Raw genomic sequence first — 13,468 nt, 5'->3', positions numbered from 1 at the left:
AAGTATTTTTAGATATATTTAATTAGAACGAAAAACATTTACTTTTATATTCTGTAAATTTAAAATTTACTTCAGTTTTAGGATATGATAAGAAAAGTAGTCACTTATTATAATAAAATTTTTTAATCAGAAATTAGACTATATTCTCCAAGAGGTATGAAATGATGACAATGATATTATTCTATACAACTATTGTATACATATTTTTATTGAATAATTTAATTTATATTTTAATTGTATATCTGAATTTAATGTTTTTTTATTAAAAAAATTGTGGAGTAATTTTTTCATTTAAAATGTGTTGGGAAAACGTTTTTATTTTTCATCTTCCAAATGCAAATGCAAATTATGAGATGTGACTTTTCAATTGTCAACATCAGAAATGGTGTACAAATTAAGTCCACTATCGTCATAATCATAATCATAATCGCAATTAAGCTGTGAAAAAGTCAACAGTTTTGTGCTGTGCCTCCTATTAAATAAATAAAATATTATTATTATTATTATTATTATTATTATTATTATTATTTGATACGTCAAAGCTTCACAAAATACAAAATGAATATGACCTTCTTATCTCCGTTCCACCGCCCAATACAGACATCCATCATGCTTGTTTTCTTTTAATATCATCAAATGCTAATATTAATATTTAATATAATTAAATTTGTTTAGACCAAATACTTCCAAATAACATCGATGTGAGCACCAGAAGTCCTAAAATAATATAATAAATAACATTAATATAGTGAATTTAATTCTTCATTAAATATAGTACTAAATGTACTTCAATGTTAAATTTCATCACCGTGATAATATGTTGTAATTGATAATGGAACCTATACGTACTCCATTAATTAGTTGTAGACACAGTTGATACGAAAGAAAAGTGTATACATTTTTAAAATACTATTAAACCGTATCATGTCGTTTATATACAATATTAACACTGAAAAATATACCTTTTTATTTGTGTTTATTTCAATACAGATTCAATTTATTTATAGTGTTTCTTTAATTTTTTATTAACATTTCATTACATTAGGGTAAACTATGACTTGTATTATATTATAGTTTATTCCTGTCTGACAACACTATCACCATATATTCGAATAACCTTTTAGTGGTTTTTATGCTTGATATGTAGAAAATGAGTGTTGAATTGGACAAATGATAACTAAATTAATTACAGATAACGAATATAACTCTACAGAGAGATTTATAATAAAATAAATGTAAAAGGAAAAGAAAAAAAATATTTTACCTTCGAGGTAGGAATTAAATTTATATATGTTAGACTAAAAGAAAATAAAAATAAAGAATTAAATTTCTCTGTAGCTGACCCATGAAAAGTACTGGTTGAATGAAATTTGCAACAATAATGAGTGAGGTTTAGAAAAAAAAAAAAAGATGAACAGTAATAATTGATTATGTTTAATTTGAAAAAAGTTGGTTGCACACAGATTAACAGTGTAAGGCAATGCAATGCAAGCCGTAAGCCACTAATTACTAATTGTGGTATATGTATATTATAAGTGTTCAAAATATTGTAAAATATCTTAAGAAGCATTTTTCACTGTCCCTGATTCCAATATAATAAATAATGTGTTAAAAACATTATAAAAGTTTTATGGATTAAAATTAACTTTTTTAGGTGTATAAAAAATTACTTTAGAGAGAATAGAAAATTTTAGATTTGAATTTAAACTGTACATCAAAATTCTAGCATCATGAATAGATCCATCTTAGCCCCATAATGCAAAATGCAAATGTAAAACAAAATGTTACAATCACATAAAATTTTAGTATATTGAGTAATTTAATCACAATTAACTTTAAAAATAATCACTTTTTCCAAATTTTTTCTTAAAATTTGAAGGTACGATTTTTCTAAATATATATATATATATATATATATATATATATATATATATATATATATATATATATATATATATCACCTTTCAACTTTTTCTTTAGAATATCAGATAATTAAAAAATTGTAGTTATTACATAGATGCAAACATTATGAGTATAAAAAATTATTAATACAAGATAACAACAACTTATATACCTATTTAGAATCAAGAAAAGAAAATACATTTATTTTCAAAATATAGTGATACATGGTAATATATGTATAAATCATCATCATAACAACAAGTTGCTTTTTGCTAGTTCTTATTCATAAAGAACAGCAATTGTGGATACTAGAAGATAAAGAAGAACAAAAACCTTTCCAAAACATGATATTCATTTTTATTTTATTTTTTATGAAACTCCTATGTATAGATCTTTAAAGTGTAATTTATGGTTTGAGCGTTGATTGGAGTGTTGAGTAAGTAGTTTTCCCTAAATAAAATTAAAGAACCCAGGCATATATATATATATAAGAAGAAGCAAATACATAGATAGATATATAGGATGATCGATTACAGTATTATTATTGAGGAGGTAAAGGAAGTTGAGAAGAGGTTTATGGTTTGACGGAGGAAGAACGAAGAAGACGATAAGCGGAGGGAGAGCGGTTAAGACAGACACAACCAGCAGAAGCTTTACGAGTTAGTTTCTGTTGCTCCTCTTCTTCTTCTTCTTTAGAATACTCCATTTCCATCAACACCTTGTAGAAGATATCAACGTGGCAGGGAAGAGCCAAAGGACCTTGGCTGCTGTACCCATACTCGGATTCTGCTTCTTCCAGGAGAATCTTGAACAAAGGATGATTAGCGTACTCGGTCTTGATCACGAACCTCTGCATTTGTGGTCCGACGTAGACGGAGAAGCAACCTTCGGGTGCCACACCAACGTTGCTGCTGTTCTTCTTTGGTCCCTTGCGGCTGGGCCAGGATCTGCTCCTCATCATCATCACGCTGCTTCTGCCTCGTCCTATCCACTTGCATCGCTCCCACGTTTTGGTGATCAGCCCTTTTCCCACCTTCTTTTTCACCACCATCCCATCATCCACTTCACTCATCTCCGAATCGATTCACACACAATACTAAATATATAGCAATTAATGAGGGAAAATATGGGAACAGAAAGTCAACCCCTGTCGTAAACCAAATAAAACATCGCCTTATTCCTTGGCCTCATTGTGTTGCTCATGTGCGTCCGATGAGAGCAGAAAATTAATGTCGGAACAAGTTTTGACGGTAAGACATGAGCATGAAAAGATATCAAATCAGAGGAAAATAAGGGTCGGAAGATAAGAGATGAAGAAGCCGCAGCAGCAGCAGCCACCACCTATATACACTCACGCTGTATATTTGTCAACGCCACAATTTCTTTCCTCCAATTATTATATTATTGCTTACACTGACACGAAGGGTCTACTTTCTATGCACCAAATAACTTAATTAACTCTTCGTTTTTTCTTCCCTTCAATTTCTACCTTAACGTGTAAGGACATGTAATGTATCACACGTCAACCTAATACATTTCTCTATTAATTGTTAATTTTTTTTTTTACTCCCCAGTTCGATCTTTCATTCTATTTTATTTTATTCCAATTACAACTCCCCTAATATTCTTCTCCTGTCAACATTATCTAACTACTTTTCAGATATACCTTTTCTTCTTTCTTTTTTTCCTTTTTTTAAATCTCTATTCCAATGTATATCTAATTGTCAGCTAACTTCCTTTATTAAATATTTAATAATAATCTCCACAATTTTAAGTCAATGCCAATTTTTTTTTAATAATATCCCCACATTTTTAAAAATTATTACCGAGAAAAACTTATGAGATTCTGCTACGCCTACAACCTTTTCTCTAGAAAAATCTTGTTAAACTTTTTTTTTTCCATATTGCCACTCTAAAATATCCATGGCAGAGATAATATATAGTAAGTCAAAGTATAAATAAACTAATGTCAATGAGCAACATTTAATTTTAGGGCTAGTTAATAGGTATATATATTAATTAATATACTTTCCGATCTTTTTCATTTACATTTATATAATATTTTTTATTAATTAATATACATTTATATAATGATATATTAAATTTTTTAAATAATCATAAAGAAACTTTGACATTGATATTTTTGCCATGGTAAAAAGAAAGAAAGTTAAAATATTAAACAAAGATAACTCGTACAATATAAACTATATATCAAATAAAAATCATAATATGATAAAAGTAGTAAACGAGAAACAAAATATTTTAATATTTGATGCATGGTCTATTTATATGTGAACAACAGATAATGTATTCACTACCAATAAAATTTGTCCATAATCAAACTAAAATCGTATATATGCTTTAGCTAAATATTATAACTTGGCACAAAAATATTTAACAAGTGTAATTATGACAAAATATTATATGTTCGTGGGAAATAGTTTAACATATTTCTACCATATTAATATAGTATAGAACTTGAAGATTATACTTATTTATATACAGAGAAAGAGGTAGGCCAAAGATCAAGTATTTGTAATATGTATTTTAGACTAATGACACAAATTAATTATTTAAACTTGATGAAGTTTACGTGTTTTGTTTCCTATTACTGGTTTCTCATATTCTCATCTCTAACATGCTAGACACAGATTGCAGCAAATATGATACCAGAAATTTAATATCATAATCTTAAAATAAAATTTTCAAAACAAACCATTTTTAAATTAACAGCTTATTTTAGGGAACATCTAGAATTTACTTATTTATATTTTAAAATTTTGAATATCGAACAAGTTTTTGTTCAAACTTATTCTCTACAACAATTATTACTAAAACTGTTTTTCAAAACTAAAACAAAATAGACCAATGTAAAGCTCAGTACGAAAAAAAAAGAAAAAAGACTCAGTGATGTTGGAAAATATGAAAATGGAGTGTGTTTATATTATAATATATGAAGGATGAGTGGTAATGGTAAGATGAATGAAGAAATTAGTAATGGAGCGTGGAAGGTGATTGGGAAGATCGGGTGTCTTGGGTTTCATAATTAGTGGAGTTTGGTGGACTTCACCAAATTCTTTCACCACAATCTGTTTGTTTGTAAATAAAATAATATTAATAGAGAATAGAATAGAATAGAAACTCTAACCCTCACTGTTACTATGTGTTTTGATTCTCTTGCAGATGATTGCGTTGAGTTGCAATTGCAGGTTTATTGTTAACTCTGAATTTCACTGAGTGATTGATTGATTGGAATTTGGGGATAAACATTAGATGGGTTGCTTCCCCTGTTTCGATTCGAGTTCAAGTTCGAAGGAGGATCACAACCACCGTTCTCACCACCACCCACAACCCAATTCCAATCCCAATCCCAATCTGTCACTCCCTTCTCAGATTTCCAAGTTGCCCTCTGGTCAGTCTCTTACTATTTTTTTCATCTCATTTCAAACTTGTTCTTAATGATCAATACCCAAATCAGTTCACACTCACTCACTCTTCATTCAATTCAAACTATCAAATCAATTGCCTATGAAATAAGTTGAATTCTAGGGGATCCACAACACAACTCATATCAATTCTTTCTGTTGCAATTGGAATTGCAGGAGCAGACAAGTTACGGTCCAGAAGTAATGGAGGTTCCAAAAGGGAATTGCCTCCTTCCAACACCAAGGAAGGACACGGACCTCCCGTCCAAATCGCTGCTCAAACTTTTACTTTCCGTGAACTTGCAGCTGCAACCAAAAACTTTAGGCCAGAATCCTTTGTAGGGGAGGGTGGTTTCGGAAGGGTCTACAAAGGCAGGCTTGAAACCACTGGTCAGGTACAGTCACTACTTTTCACTCTCTCCACACATCCGATGGGGAAGAAACAGAGTAAATCATCACCAATCACTGTGCTTTCTTGGAATCAATGGTTCTGGTCCACTGTCAGAATATCAAAATTATTTCTTATCTCAGACATTTCCTTTGATTTGGTTCCACTTCCACCAAGACCAATGAATTTGATTTTTCCTGGTCCATCATTTTACAATAATGCTTTTATCACTCTCAATAATGCTTTACAGAGATCCATGGTGACTGATCTATATCATCATATACTACCATCTATTCTAAGGGGATAAGGCCTAGTTATAAAATAGGGAAATAAATATGGTTTTTATGAGTATTTGGATGAACTTAATTCCGTCGATGTCCTGAAAATGTTGAATCATCTGTGTTTAAATCTGAAATATCTATTATTGTGCTCTGCCAAATATTTATGTTATGTGCACAAGTTTGTATTTGGCCGTTGTCTTCTGAATGATCAAGTATACATTTAAATTCATGTTTCTTCTTGATCAGATATCTTAACATTTACCACCCCCTGTGGAGGGGCCCACATTTCATTAGGTTCTTTTTGCAGCAATTGAAATGGTTTACTTTTCACACCACTAAAGTTCTGTCTAAAATTATAACTCTCCTTTTCAAAGATACAATACTTAACTGTAAATGCAGAGTAATCAAAGAGTTTTTATGTGGTTGAGACCTCTAGTGATTAGTGAGTCCTAACATCTGATCATCTGGCTGTGCAGATTGTTGCAGTCAAACAGTTAGACAAAAATGGTCTGCAGGGTAATAGGGAATTCCTTGTAGAGGTTCTCATGCTCAGTCTTCTGCATCACCCTAACCTTGTGAATCTCATTGGATACTGTGCGGATGGGGAACAACGCCTCCTTGTTTATGAATTTTTGCCTTTGGGGTCATTGGAAGATCACCTTCATGGTATGGTTGTTTTGCTCTCTTCTTAGTTATTACAATTTTAGCATTTCCGATACTGTCAAATATTACAGAAACTTACATCCTTTAATGAAATGATAAAAACATTTAAACTACTTTATGTGTTTTGGGATGCATAAAAGTGTAAATAATGCCTGAAATGACATTAAATTCTGATACTGGTCACTGTATTCTTTGACACACTTGACTTTCTCTGGTAGAATGACATTTCTAGGTAGTGAGTGAGCCGTTCTTCCAGGCCAATGTTGCCTATGTTCTTCTATTTACCTACAAAGCATGTTGTTTGTTTTTTTCTTACCTACTATCTACTTAAATTGATAGAATCCTTCTCGAGGTTTTAACTCTTGCAATGGTTTTTTGTTGTCTTCGTATCATGATTAAGATTTGTGTGCGGCTTTTACAACCTGGCATGAGAACATCCATGCTCGCTATGTTATGCCCATCTAATTTTTATGTTCCAAGCATTGCTTCTCTAACACATAATTACTGAATGAGTTATTGATTTTCTTATATCATTATTTTAAGGGTTCCATTCCATCATTATAACATTCTATATTTCCATTTCCATAACTGTTTTGTGGATGAGTTGCATAGAAACTTTAGAATTCTGTACAATAAGATAGCATGAGCATACCTTCAGCTTGTAGCTTCCACAAGAAAATCATCATTAACTATGACCGGATGTTTTCTTGTAGTTTTCCTTTTAAATGTATTCTTCCTAGTCTTTGTGTGGTAACGCCAATCAAGTAATAACTGCAAACTCTTTAATGTGTGAGTCCTTCCTCTAAGCAGCATAACACAATGTAGTGGTAATTTATACACTCGTAACCATGTAATTTTTTGATAGAAAATTACTTATACTTTAAATTGCATGCTATATGTAAACTGCCTTCTTAAACAATATGTAGTTGTCATAATAATTACAGTTGATGTTTAAATTTGTTTATTGATCTCTGTGCAGATGTTCCCCCTGATAAGGAACCACTAGATTGGAACACTAGAATGAAAATAGCTGCTGGTGCTGCAAAAGGATTAGAATACCTGCATGACAAGGCAAATCCCCCTGTCATTTATAGAGACTTCAAGTCGTCTAACATATTACTTGACGAAGGATACCACCCTAAGCTTTCTGACTTTGGTCTTGCGAAGCTTGGTCCTGTTGGTGACAAATCACACGTTTCTACCCGAGTCATGGGAACTTATGGTTACTGTGCTCCTGAGTATGCTATGACTGGACAGCTGACAGTGAAGTCTGATGTATATAGCTTTGGGGTTGTGTTCTTAGAGCTTATTACTGGCCGAAAAGCAATTGACAGCACCCAGCCCCATGGAGAACAGAATCTTGTCACATGGGTTTTGCTCTATTCTCTCTCTCGTCATTGTAGTTAGTTGAGATTGTAGATTAAAATGGTGTGGTGATTGTGGTTTTAATTGTATGTTTGTGCAGGCACGTCCACTTTTTAACGACCGCAGGAAGTTTTCAAAGTTGGCTGATCCTAGGCTGCAGGGACGGTTTCCCATGCGGGGTCTTTACCAGGCTCTAGCTGTTGCATCAATGTGCATTCAAGAATCAGCTGCCACACGCCCTCTGATTGGAGATGTGGTGACAGCCCTCTCTTATCTTGCCAACCAGGGATATGATCCCAACAATGGTGGGCATGGTTATAGGGGGTCTAGCGATGACAAAAGGAACAGAGATGATAAAGGTGGAAGAATACTGAAAAATGATGAAGCTGGGGGATCTGGGCGCAGATGGGACTTGGAAGGATCCGAGAAAGATGACTCCCCGCGAGAAACTGCAAGAATGTTAAATAGAGATCTAGATAGAGAACGTGCTGTGGCTGAAGCCAAGCTGTGGGGAGAGAACTTGAGACAAAAAAGACAACAAAGTTTGCAAGAGGGCAGTTAGTTATGGTTCTGACTAAGCCACAGTTTCCCAGCTCAGTCTTTTACAACTTGGATTGCTTAGTTTTATACTTTGAGACTATGGAATGTGGACAAAAAAAAATGGGGAACATACTCGACCAGCCAATTTCGGCCAAAAGATTAGGTTCTAAATCTAATTTGTTCAGAATCTGCCTAGAAGCCAATACTTGCTATAGCTGAAATATGTATGAACCTCGTTACAAAATCTTTTCTAACATAACCTTTTGGCACTCTGTTTTCCCTAATTTATTTTCTGTACATTTTTTTTTTCCAGAACTAGTCATGGTCGCTAGTTGGAACACCCTTAGTTTGGCTGATGGCTGCAGTAAACATGCACAGACAAAAAGCTTCTCCCATGTGTTTATGATAATCTCAATATCGGCTATAATTGTTATCAACTAGTAACAATCGTAATTAACGTAGCCTACTTTGGCTTATGGTACAAAACTTTTAACTCTTACTTCTTTAGTGAAATAGTCTAGGTAATCATTTTAGTTATGCAATTCACAATTACGTCAATTTACCAAAGAAGTGCAATTTTTAACTGAGTTTTTCCATTTTTTTTAATTACCTATATAGTAAGTCGGGCTTGCATGATATATGACTTCATTCTGAGGAAGTCATGTTACCTACATATGGTTTCATATTGGTATTTCGCCCCTTAAGTTGTGTTGGTAGAGAAGTCCTGTGACACAAACACAACTTTAGTATAATCTAGTTTTACTTTTCTTTTTCCATTTTCAATAAAGACGTGTATGGGTGAAAGGATTTCAATGTTGTGTGATTAAAATTGTCGTGAATGGAATACATAATTTCAATGTGATGTAACTAAAACTAAAGTTGTACAGGAAAAAAATCACTTCAGTTGTTTTTATATTGTACTCTGAAATTGTGCACCACGTAAATGATTTTATCATTCTACAAATGTGTATTTTTTTTTTTAATTTCGTTTTGTATTTTCTATATTAGCATTATGTTATTTAAACAAAATGATTATCATTACATTAAGAATTGTTTACATTTAAATATTATTCCTAAAAAATGTTATTTTATTTTTGAGAAATTAATATTATTTATTAAGAAAAAATAATTATTTTTTAAATTAATATATAAATACCATTACATTTTTATTTTTCTATAGACTTAGTTAACGATTCTCTTTTATTTTATTCCTTTGGTAAGAGTTTCTAAATATTATGTAAATTAGTTAAAATATATTTATTCTTATATTTTTTATATAAAATTAGTTGCTATATAAAGATTTTTTATTTAATTGTTTAAAAAATATAATAAGTTTGAACTAATAAAACATTTTTTATTAGTTTTTTATCATTTTTACAACAATTAGTGATTATTTAAGAATTTAGTTTATTTTATCTTTTTAAATTATGCAATTCATAATAAGTTTCGATTTACGATTTCAAAATTATAAATAATTCACACATCCATTCAATAACCATCAATATAATGCTTAGAAATTGTTCTTTGGTGTATGTTTCAAAGCCTTCATAATGAAGAAAGAACAAAATTAATTATATCCTTGGTATCTTTACCCTAAAAACAAAGGAACATGTATAAAAAACTGTATTTAAGTTAAGTATGCTTTAAAATAAATGTCTTTTGTTGAGGAAAAGGTGCTTCGTCAACATTTAACACGAACAAGTATTGGTTGTTAATGGTTAGCTTGGTTTGTTGAATTAATTAAGAGATGAATTAGTAATTGTTATATGAAAGAGAAATTGGAATATCATTGATGGAGAAGTTGATTTATGGTGAGAAATGACAATGGTTAGACTAAATTAACAAGGTAATTAAGTTATAAACCTAGACAGCTAGAATACAAAGTTAACGATAGATGTAGATTTAAAGTAGAAAGGGTTATGGCCATGGTGGTGCCCACCAACATTGGCTACGCTTGCAATTAGACCCTGCTATCGTTAGGTTCATCACTTTTCTCCTTCTCCGCCATAGTCTCTTCCTTCTTCTGTCCTTCCTCGTTTTCCTCCACATGAAACACCTCACCACTTTCCAAAGCACCAGCGCTAGCTATAACAACGCTTTTCAGTTCCTCTACCTGTGCCTTCTTTTGCATTTTATCAACCTTCTTGTTGCCATTCCGGTAAATGGCATAAAGCAGCATCTGAATCAATCCCAGTGCAAAACCAAGTACATTTGGAAGCTACACAATAAGAACCAAAGTTGTCATCATTATTAGTATATACATGACTTGAGTGATTAAATTCTTGTTGTATTATTAAAACAATACTTACAGCAATGCATATGTCCTTGAGAAAGAGACCATAACCAAACCACATTATAGCACTCAATGTGAGGGTGAAGGACAGATTGAAAGGCATAAACTCAACACTCCTTGTTCGAACAACTTGTGCCTTCAGAACAAATCACCGCACAATAATCAATTAATTAATACGCATGCATCAAATTTGTTATAGTGAAAATAGTGAATAGGGATTTACATACCACAATGCTGAGTGGTGCTGCAAAGACGCTAATCGAAAGGGAAACACATATCCATCCAAGGACTTGGACACGGAGGGAACCATGCACAGCAAAATGTGTGACTAAGAGGATAAGAATGAAGGAGCTCACATTCATTGCCAAAAATAGCTTTAAAGTTAGCTTCTGCATAATCAACAATATGTATATTAGAAATCAGAAAGGAAACATACACATAAGTATATATGTGCTCAGTTGTTAAATCAACAAATCGTACCCTAGCATCCCTTGTGGCATAGGTGATGTACAAGATGATGTAGATGATCTCAATCACACATCCAAATGAGTTAATGGTCAAGAGAAGAAAAGCGTCTTTTTTTAGTAAGGCATAGTATAACCAAAGCATCGAACTGAATAATGCCACCAGGTAAGGCAGTGACTGAAACCCCTCCGTTGATTTCTTCTTGACTATTCGGTAAAATGTTGTTCTGCAATATTTTACGTAAATGTATAAATCAAATCGAAATCCTTTTGGTTTTCAAAGGGTAAGTGATGACAAGGGTTCATGCATATACTTACATTGGAGCCAAGAATACCAAGAACGAAATGACGTTACCTGTGCATCATAAACAGAAACAGTTAATTATTTTGTCCAACGCAGGAACAAGGTTAATGCATGACATACGCATGAAAAGTGTGTGTGTGTGTGTGTATGATAAATGATTGATGGAATTGCAAGAAAAACTTAAATGATAGTAAATAGTATAATTCTCAAAATGAAAGGAAAGGAATTAACAGTGGAAGGAATAAAGTCGTTAAAGATTGAGATTAGAGAGGCATATAAATGATGTATGCATGCATTGATTAATATTGTTTACCTAGCATGCCGAAAGCAAATGCCAAAGTACTGTGGCTGATTGCCATTGATGTTGGTTGTGCAGAAGCTTACTAGTTTCTATGGAAAGCTGAATCGCTAAATCTCATGCAGGAACTGACGTTGCTGATGATCTCTTTACATGCCCACTATTTATATAAGCAAAATGGAGGAGTGAGCTAGCAAAGTAATACTAAAAAAATAAAAGCAAGGAGGAGTATCTGCAAATTATAATATACCAAACATAGGTACGCATCACTGTTATTTCCCAATATTAAATACCGTATCATACATGCAGTATAAACTTGGGAGATTCTTACTTTCCATCTTTATTTGTTTACTTTTATGGAGGGGAGGTCACAACTGATCGCACCAAGTTGCAAGATTCTTTAACGTTACTGAGATGAATCGATAGTGCAAAAAACCATGGGATCGATAGTGCAAAAAACCATGGGCATATATATGGCAGGTACGGTAAAGTAAAGTCGGCACCGATTACAAATTTACATTTCGAATTAGTATGGTTAAACATAAAAGTTACATGTACCAATTATAATTTTTTAAAGGGCACATTCTATAGTTGGAGAATCATGGCAGAAGCTACCAGCTGAGAACATCCTCAGCCACCGCCCACACTATGAGGTTGGCCGGCCAATAATGTCAGGTCATGTAATGTAACTGCTTCAACTCCACAATGCTACATTGATACATTAATTATTATTCCTATGAATTCAGATGTGCTACTTAATCATCAATCACTTGATATTATTAAGATACAAAAAAAAAAACAAACCTACACCTTTTATATCACAAACATCTATAGTATACTTTGAAGTTTCTTTTTTCTTTTTTCTAGACACAGACATTGATGATGGTGCAATGTAGGAAATAGTTATTAGTGTCATACATAGAGTGGAATCCTATTTGATATAAAAAATGATTCACACGGTATAGCTTTTATTGGGTAGAAGAGAGAGAATTAATGAGAGGTTTTGGTTTGTGTTTGACCTGGAAAGAGAGGAGGATTCGTATATAAACGATGGAGAGCAAACGCAGAAGTTGAGAGGAGGAGGAGCATGGGCGAGATGTTAAAGAAATGGAGATATGGGTCCCATAACTAATTGTTTTTCTAAATGCTTCATATATTTTATTCATTTTTTTCCTCGGAATTTTCAACTTCCCTTTTCCACAATCAATGGGAGAGAGACGAGTTTGTTAATGAGCATGATGAGGTCCATTTTGGCGCAGAAAGGTGATTCAGTGAGGTTCACTAATCATGTGAACAAGTATATCTGCATATGTAATAAGCTTTGATTTAGTGGTGGGCAGAGAGGAGTTGAAGTTTGTGATGCAGAATAAAATCAGGGGTTACAGTGAAACATCCATGAGTGATGATGCTTTTTGCGCTGTAAATGAATCCTGATTCTTGAAAGAATAAAATCTGTGGTTAGTGATGAATAGCTAATTAAGAAAAGGTGACCATTAAACGTTAGAATAGTTCAGAGAATCCTGCATATTCCACTCTAAACAACAA

At 32.6% G+C, this 13,468-nt stretch overlaps 3 protein-coding genes across 5 annotated transcripts; 1 reads left to right on the top strand and 2 right to left on the bottom strand.

The window, feature by feature from the left end:
• Positions 1-2,357: 2,357 nt before the first annotated feature.
• Positions 2,358-3,280, bottom strand: LOC114183914 (SAUR-like auxin-responsive protein family). Its single transcript, XM_028071095.2, has one exon. It carries the CDS (start codon positions 2,972-2,974, stop codon positions 2,477-2,479), a length of 498 nt encoding a protein of 165 aa, XP_027926896.1. The 5' UTR covers positions 2,975-3,280; the 3' UTR covers positions 2,358-2,476.
• Positions 3,281-4,772: 1,492 nt separating this feature from the next.
• PBS1 (Protein kinase superfamily protein) lies at positions 4,773-9,134 on the top strand. 3 transcript variants are annotated; one of them, XM_085673163.1, is made up of 6 exons: positions 4,773-4,913; positions 5,086-5,314; positions 5,505-5,722; positions 6,473-6,662; positions 7,639-8,030; positions 8,125-8,833. In XM_085673163.1, exons 2-6 carry the CDS (start codon positions 5,176-5,178, stop codon positions 8,584-8,586), a joined length of 1,401 nt encoding a protein of 466 aa, XP_085529289.1. In that variant the 5' UTR covers positions 4,773-4,913; positions 5,086-5,175; the 3' UTR covers positions 8,587-8,833. The 3 variants fall into 3 exon arrangements, 2 of the variants coding, with proteins under 2 accessions (XP_085529289.1, XP_027928662.2); XR_014995010.1 differs by adding an exon at positions 8,878-9,134 and having other exon boundaries at positions 4,871-5,314; positions 8,125-8,788; XM_028072861.2 differs by having other exon boundaries at positions 4,871-5,314.
• A 1,208-nt stretch (positions 9,135-10,342) lies between these two features.
• On the bottom strand, positions 10,343-12,063 carry LOC114185829 (bidirectional sugar transporter N3-like). Its single transcript, XM_028073761.2, has 6 exons — positions 11,939-12,063; positions 11,640-11,676; positions 11,338-11,548; positions 11,085-11,246; positions 10,874-10,993; positions 10,343-10,782 (listed from the first exon to the last, which is right to left on the bottom strand). Exons 1-6 carry the CDS (start codon positions 11,982-11,984, stop codon positions 10,525-10,527), a joined length of 834 nt encoding a protein of 277 aa, XP_027929562.1. The 5' UTR covers positions 11,985-12,063; the 3' UTR covers positions 10,343-10,524.
• Between the last annotated feature and the right edge of the window lie 1,405 nt (positions 12,064-13,468).

This window comes from Vigna unguiculata, chromosome 5 (genome assembly GCF_037176805.1).
Source record: "Vigna unguiculata cultivar grain cowpea cultivar isolate G323 ecotype 2 chromosome 5, ASM3717680v1, whole genome shotgun sequence".
Taxonomy (NCBI): Eukaryota; Viridiplantae; Streptophyta; class Magnoliopsida; order Fabales; family Fabaceae; genus Vigna; species Vigna unguiculata.
The sequence above is the reverse complement of the archived record's forward strand: the minus strand, read 5'-3'. Positions and strand labels throughout refer to the sequence as shown.

Coding starts and splice junctions, on each gene's coding strand:
- LOC114183914 (XM_028071095.2), bottom strand. CDS start 2,974: ATGAGTGAAGTGGATGATGGGATGGTGGTGAAAAAGAAGGTGGGAAAA.
- LOC114185829 (XM_028073761.2), bottom strand. CDS start 11,984: ATGGCAATCAGCCACAGTACTTTGGCATTTGCTTTCGGCATGCTAG. Junction 11,677..11,938: donor ATTTGCTTTCGGCATGCTAG/GTAAACAATATT, acceptor TATGATGCACAG/GTAACGTCATTTCGTTCTTG. Junction 11,549..11,639: donor TTGGTATTCTTGGCTCCAAT/GTAAGTATATGC, acceptor AAAATATTGCAG/AACAACATTTTACCGAATAG.
- PBS1 (XM_085673163.1), top strand. CDS start 5,176: ATGGGTTGCTTCCCCTGTTTCGATTCGAGTTCAAGTTCGAAGGAGGAT. Junction 5,723..6,472: donor GGCTTGAAACCACTGGTCAG/GTACAGTCACTA, acceptor CTGGCTGTGCAG/ATTGTTGCAGTCAAACAGTT. Junction 8,031..8,124: donor AACAGAATCTTGTCACATGG/GTTTTGCTCTAT, acceptor ATGTTTGTGCAG/GCACGTCCACTTTTTAACGA.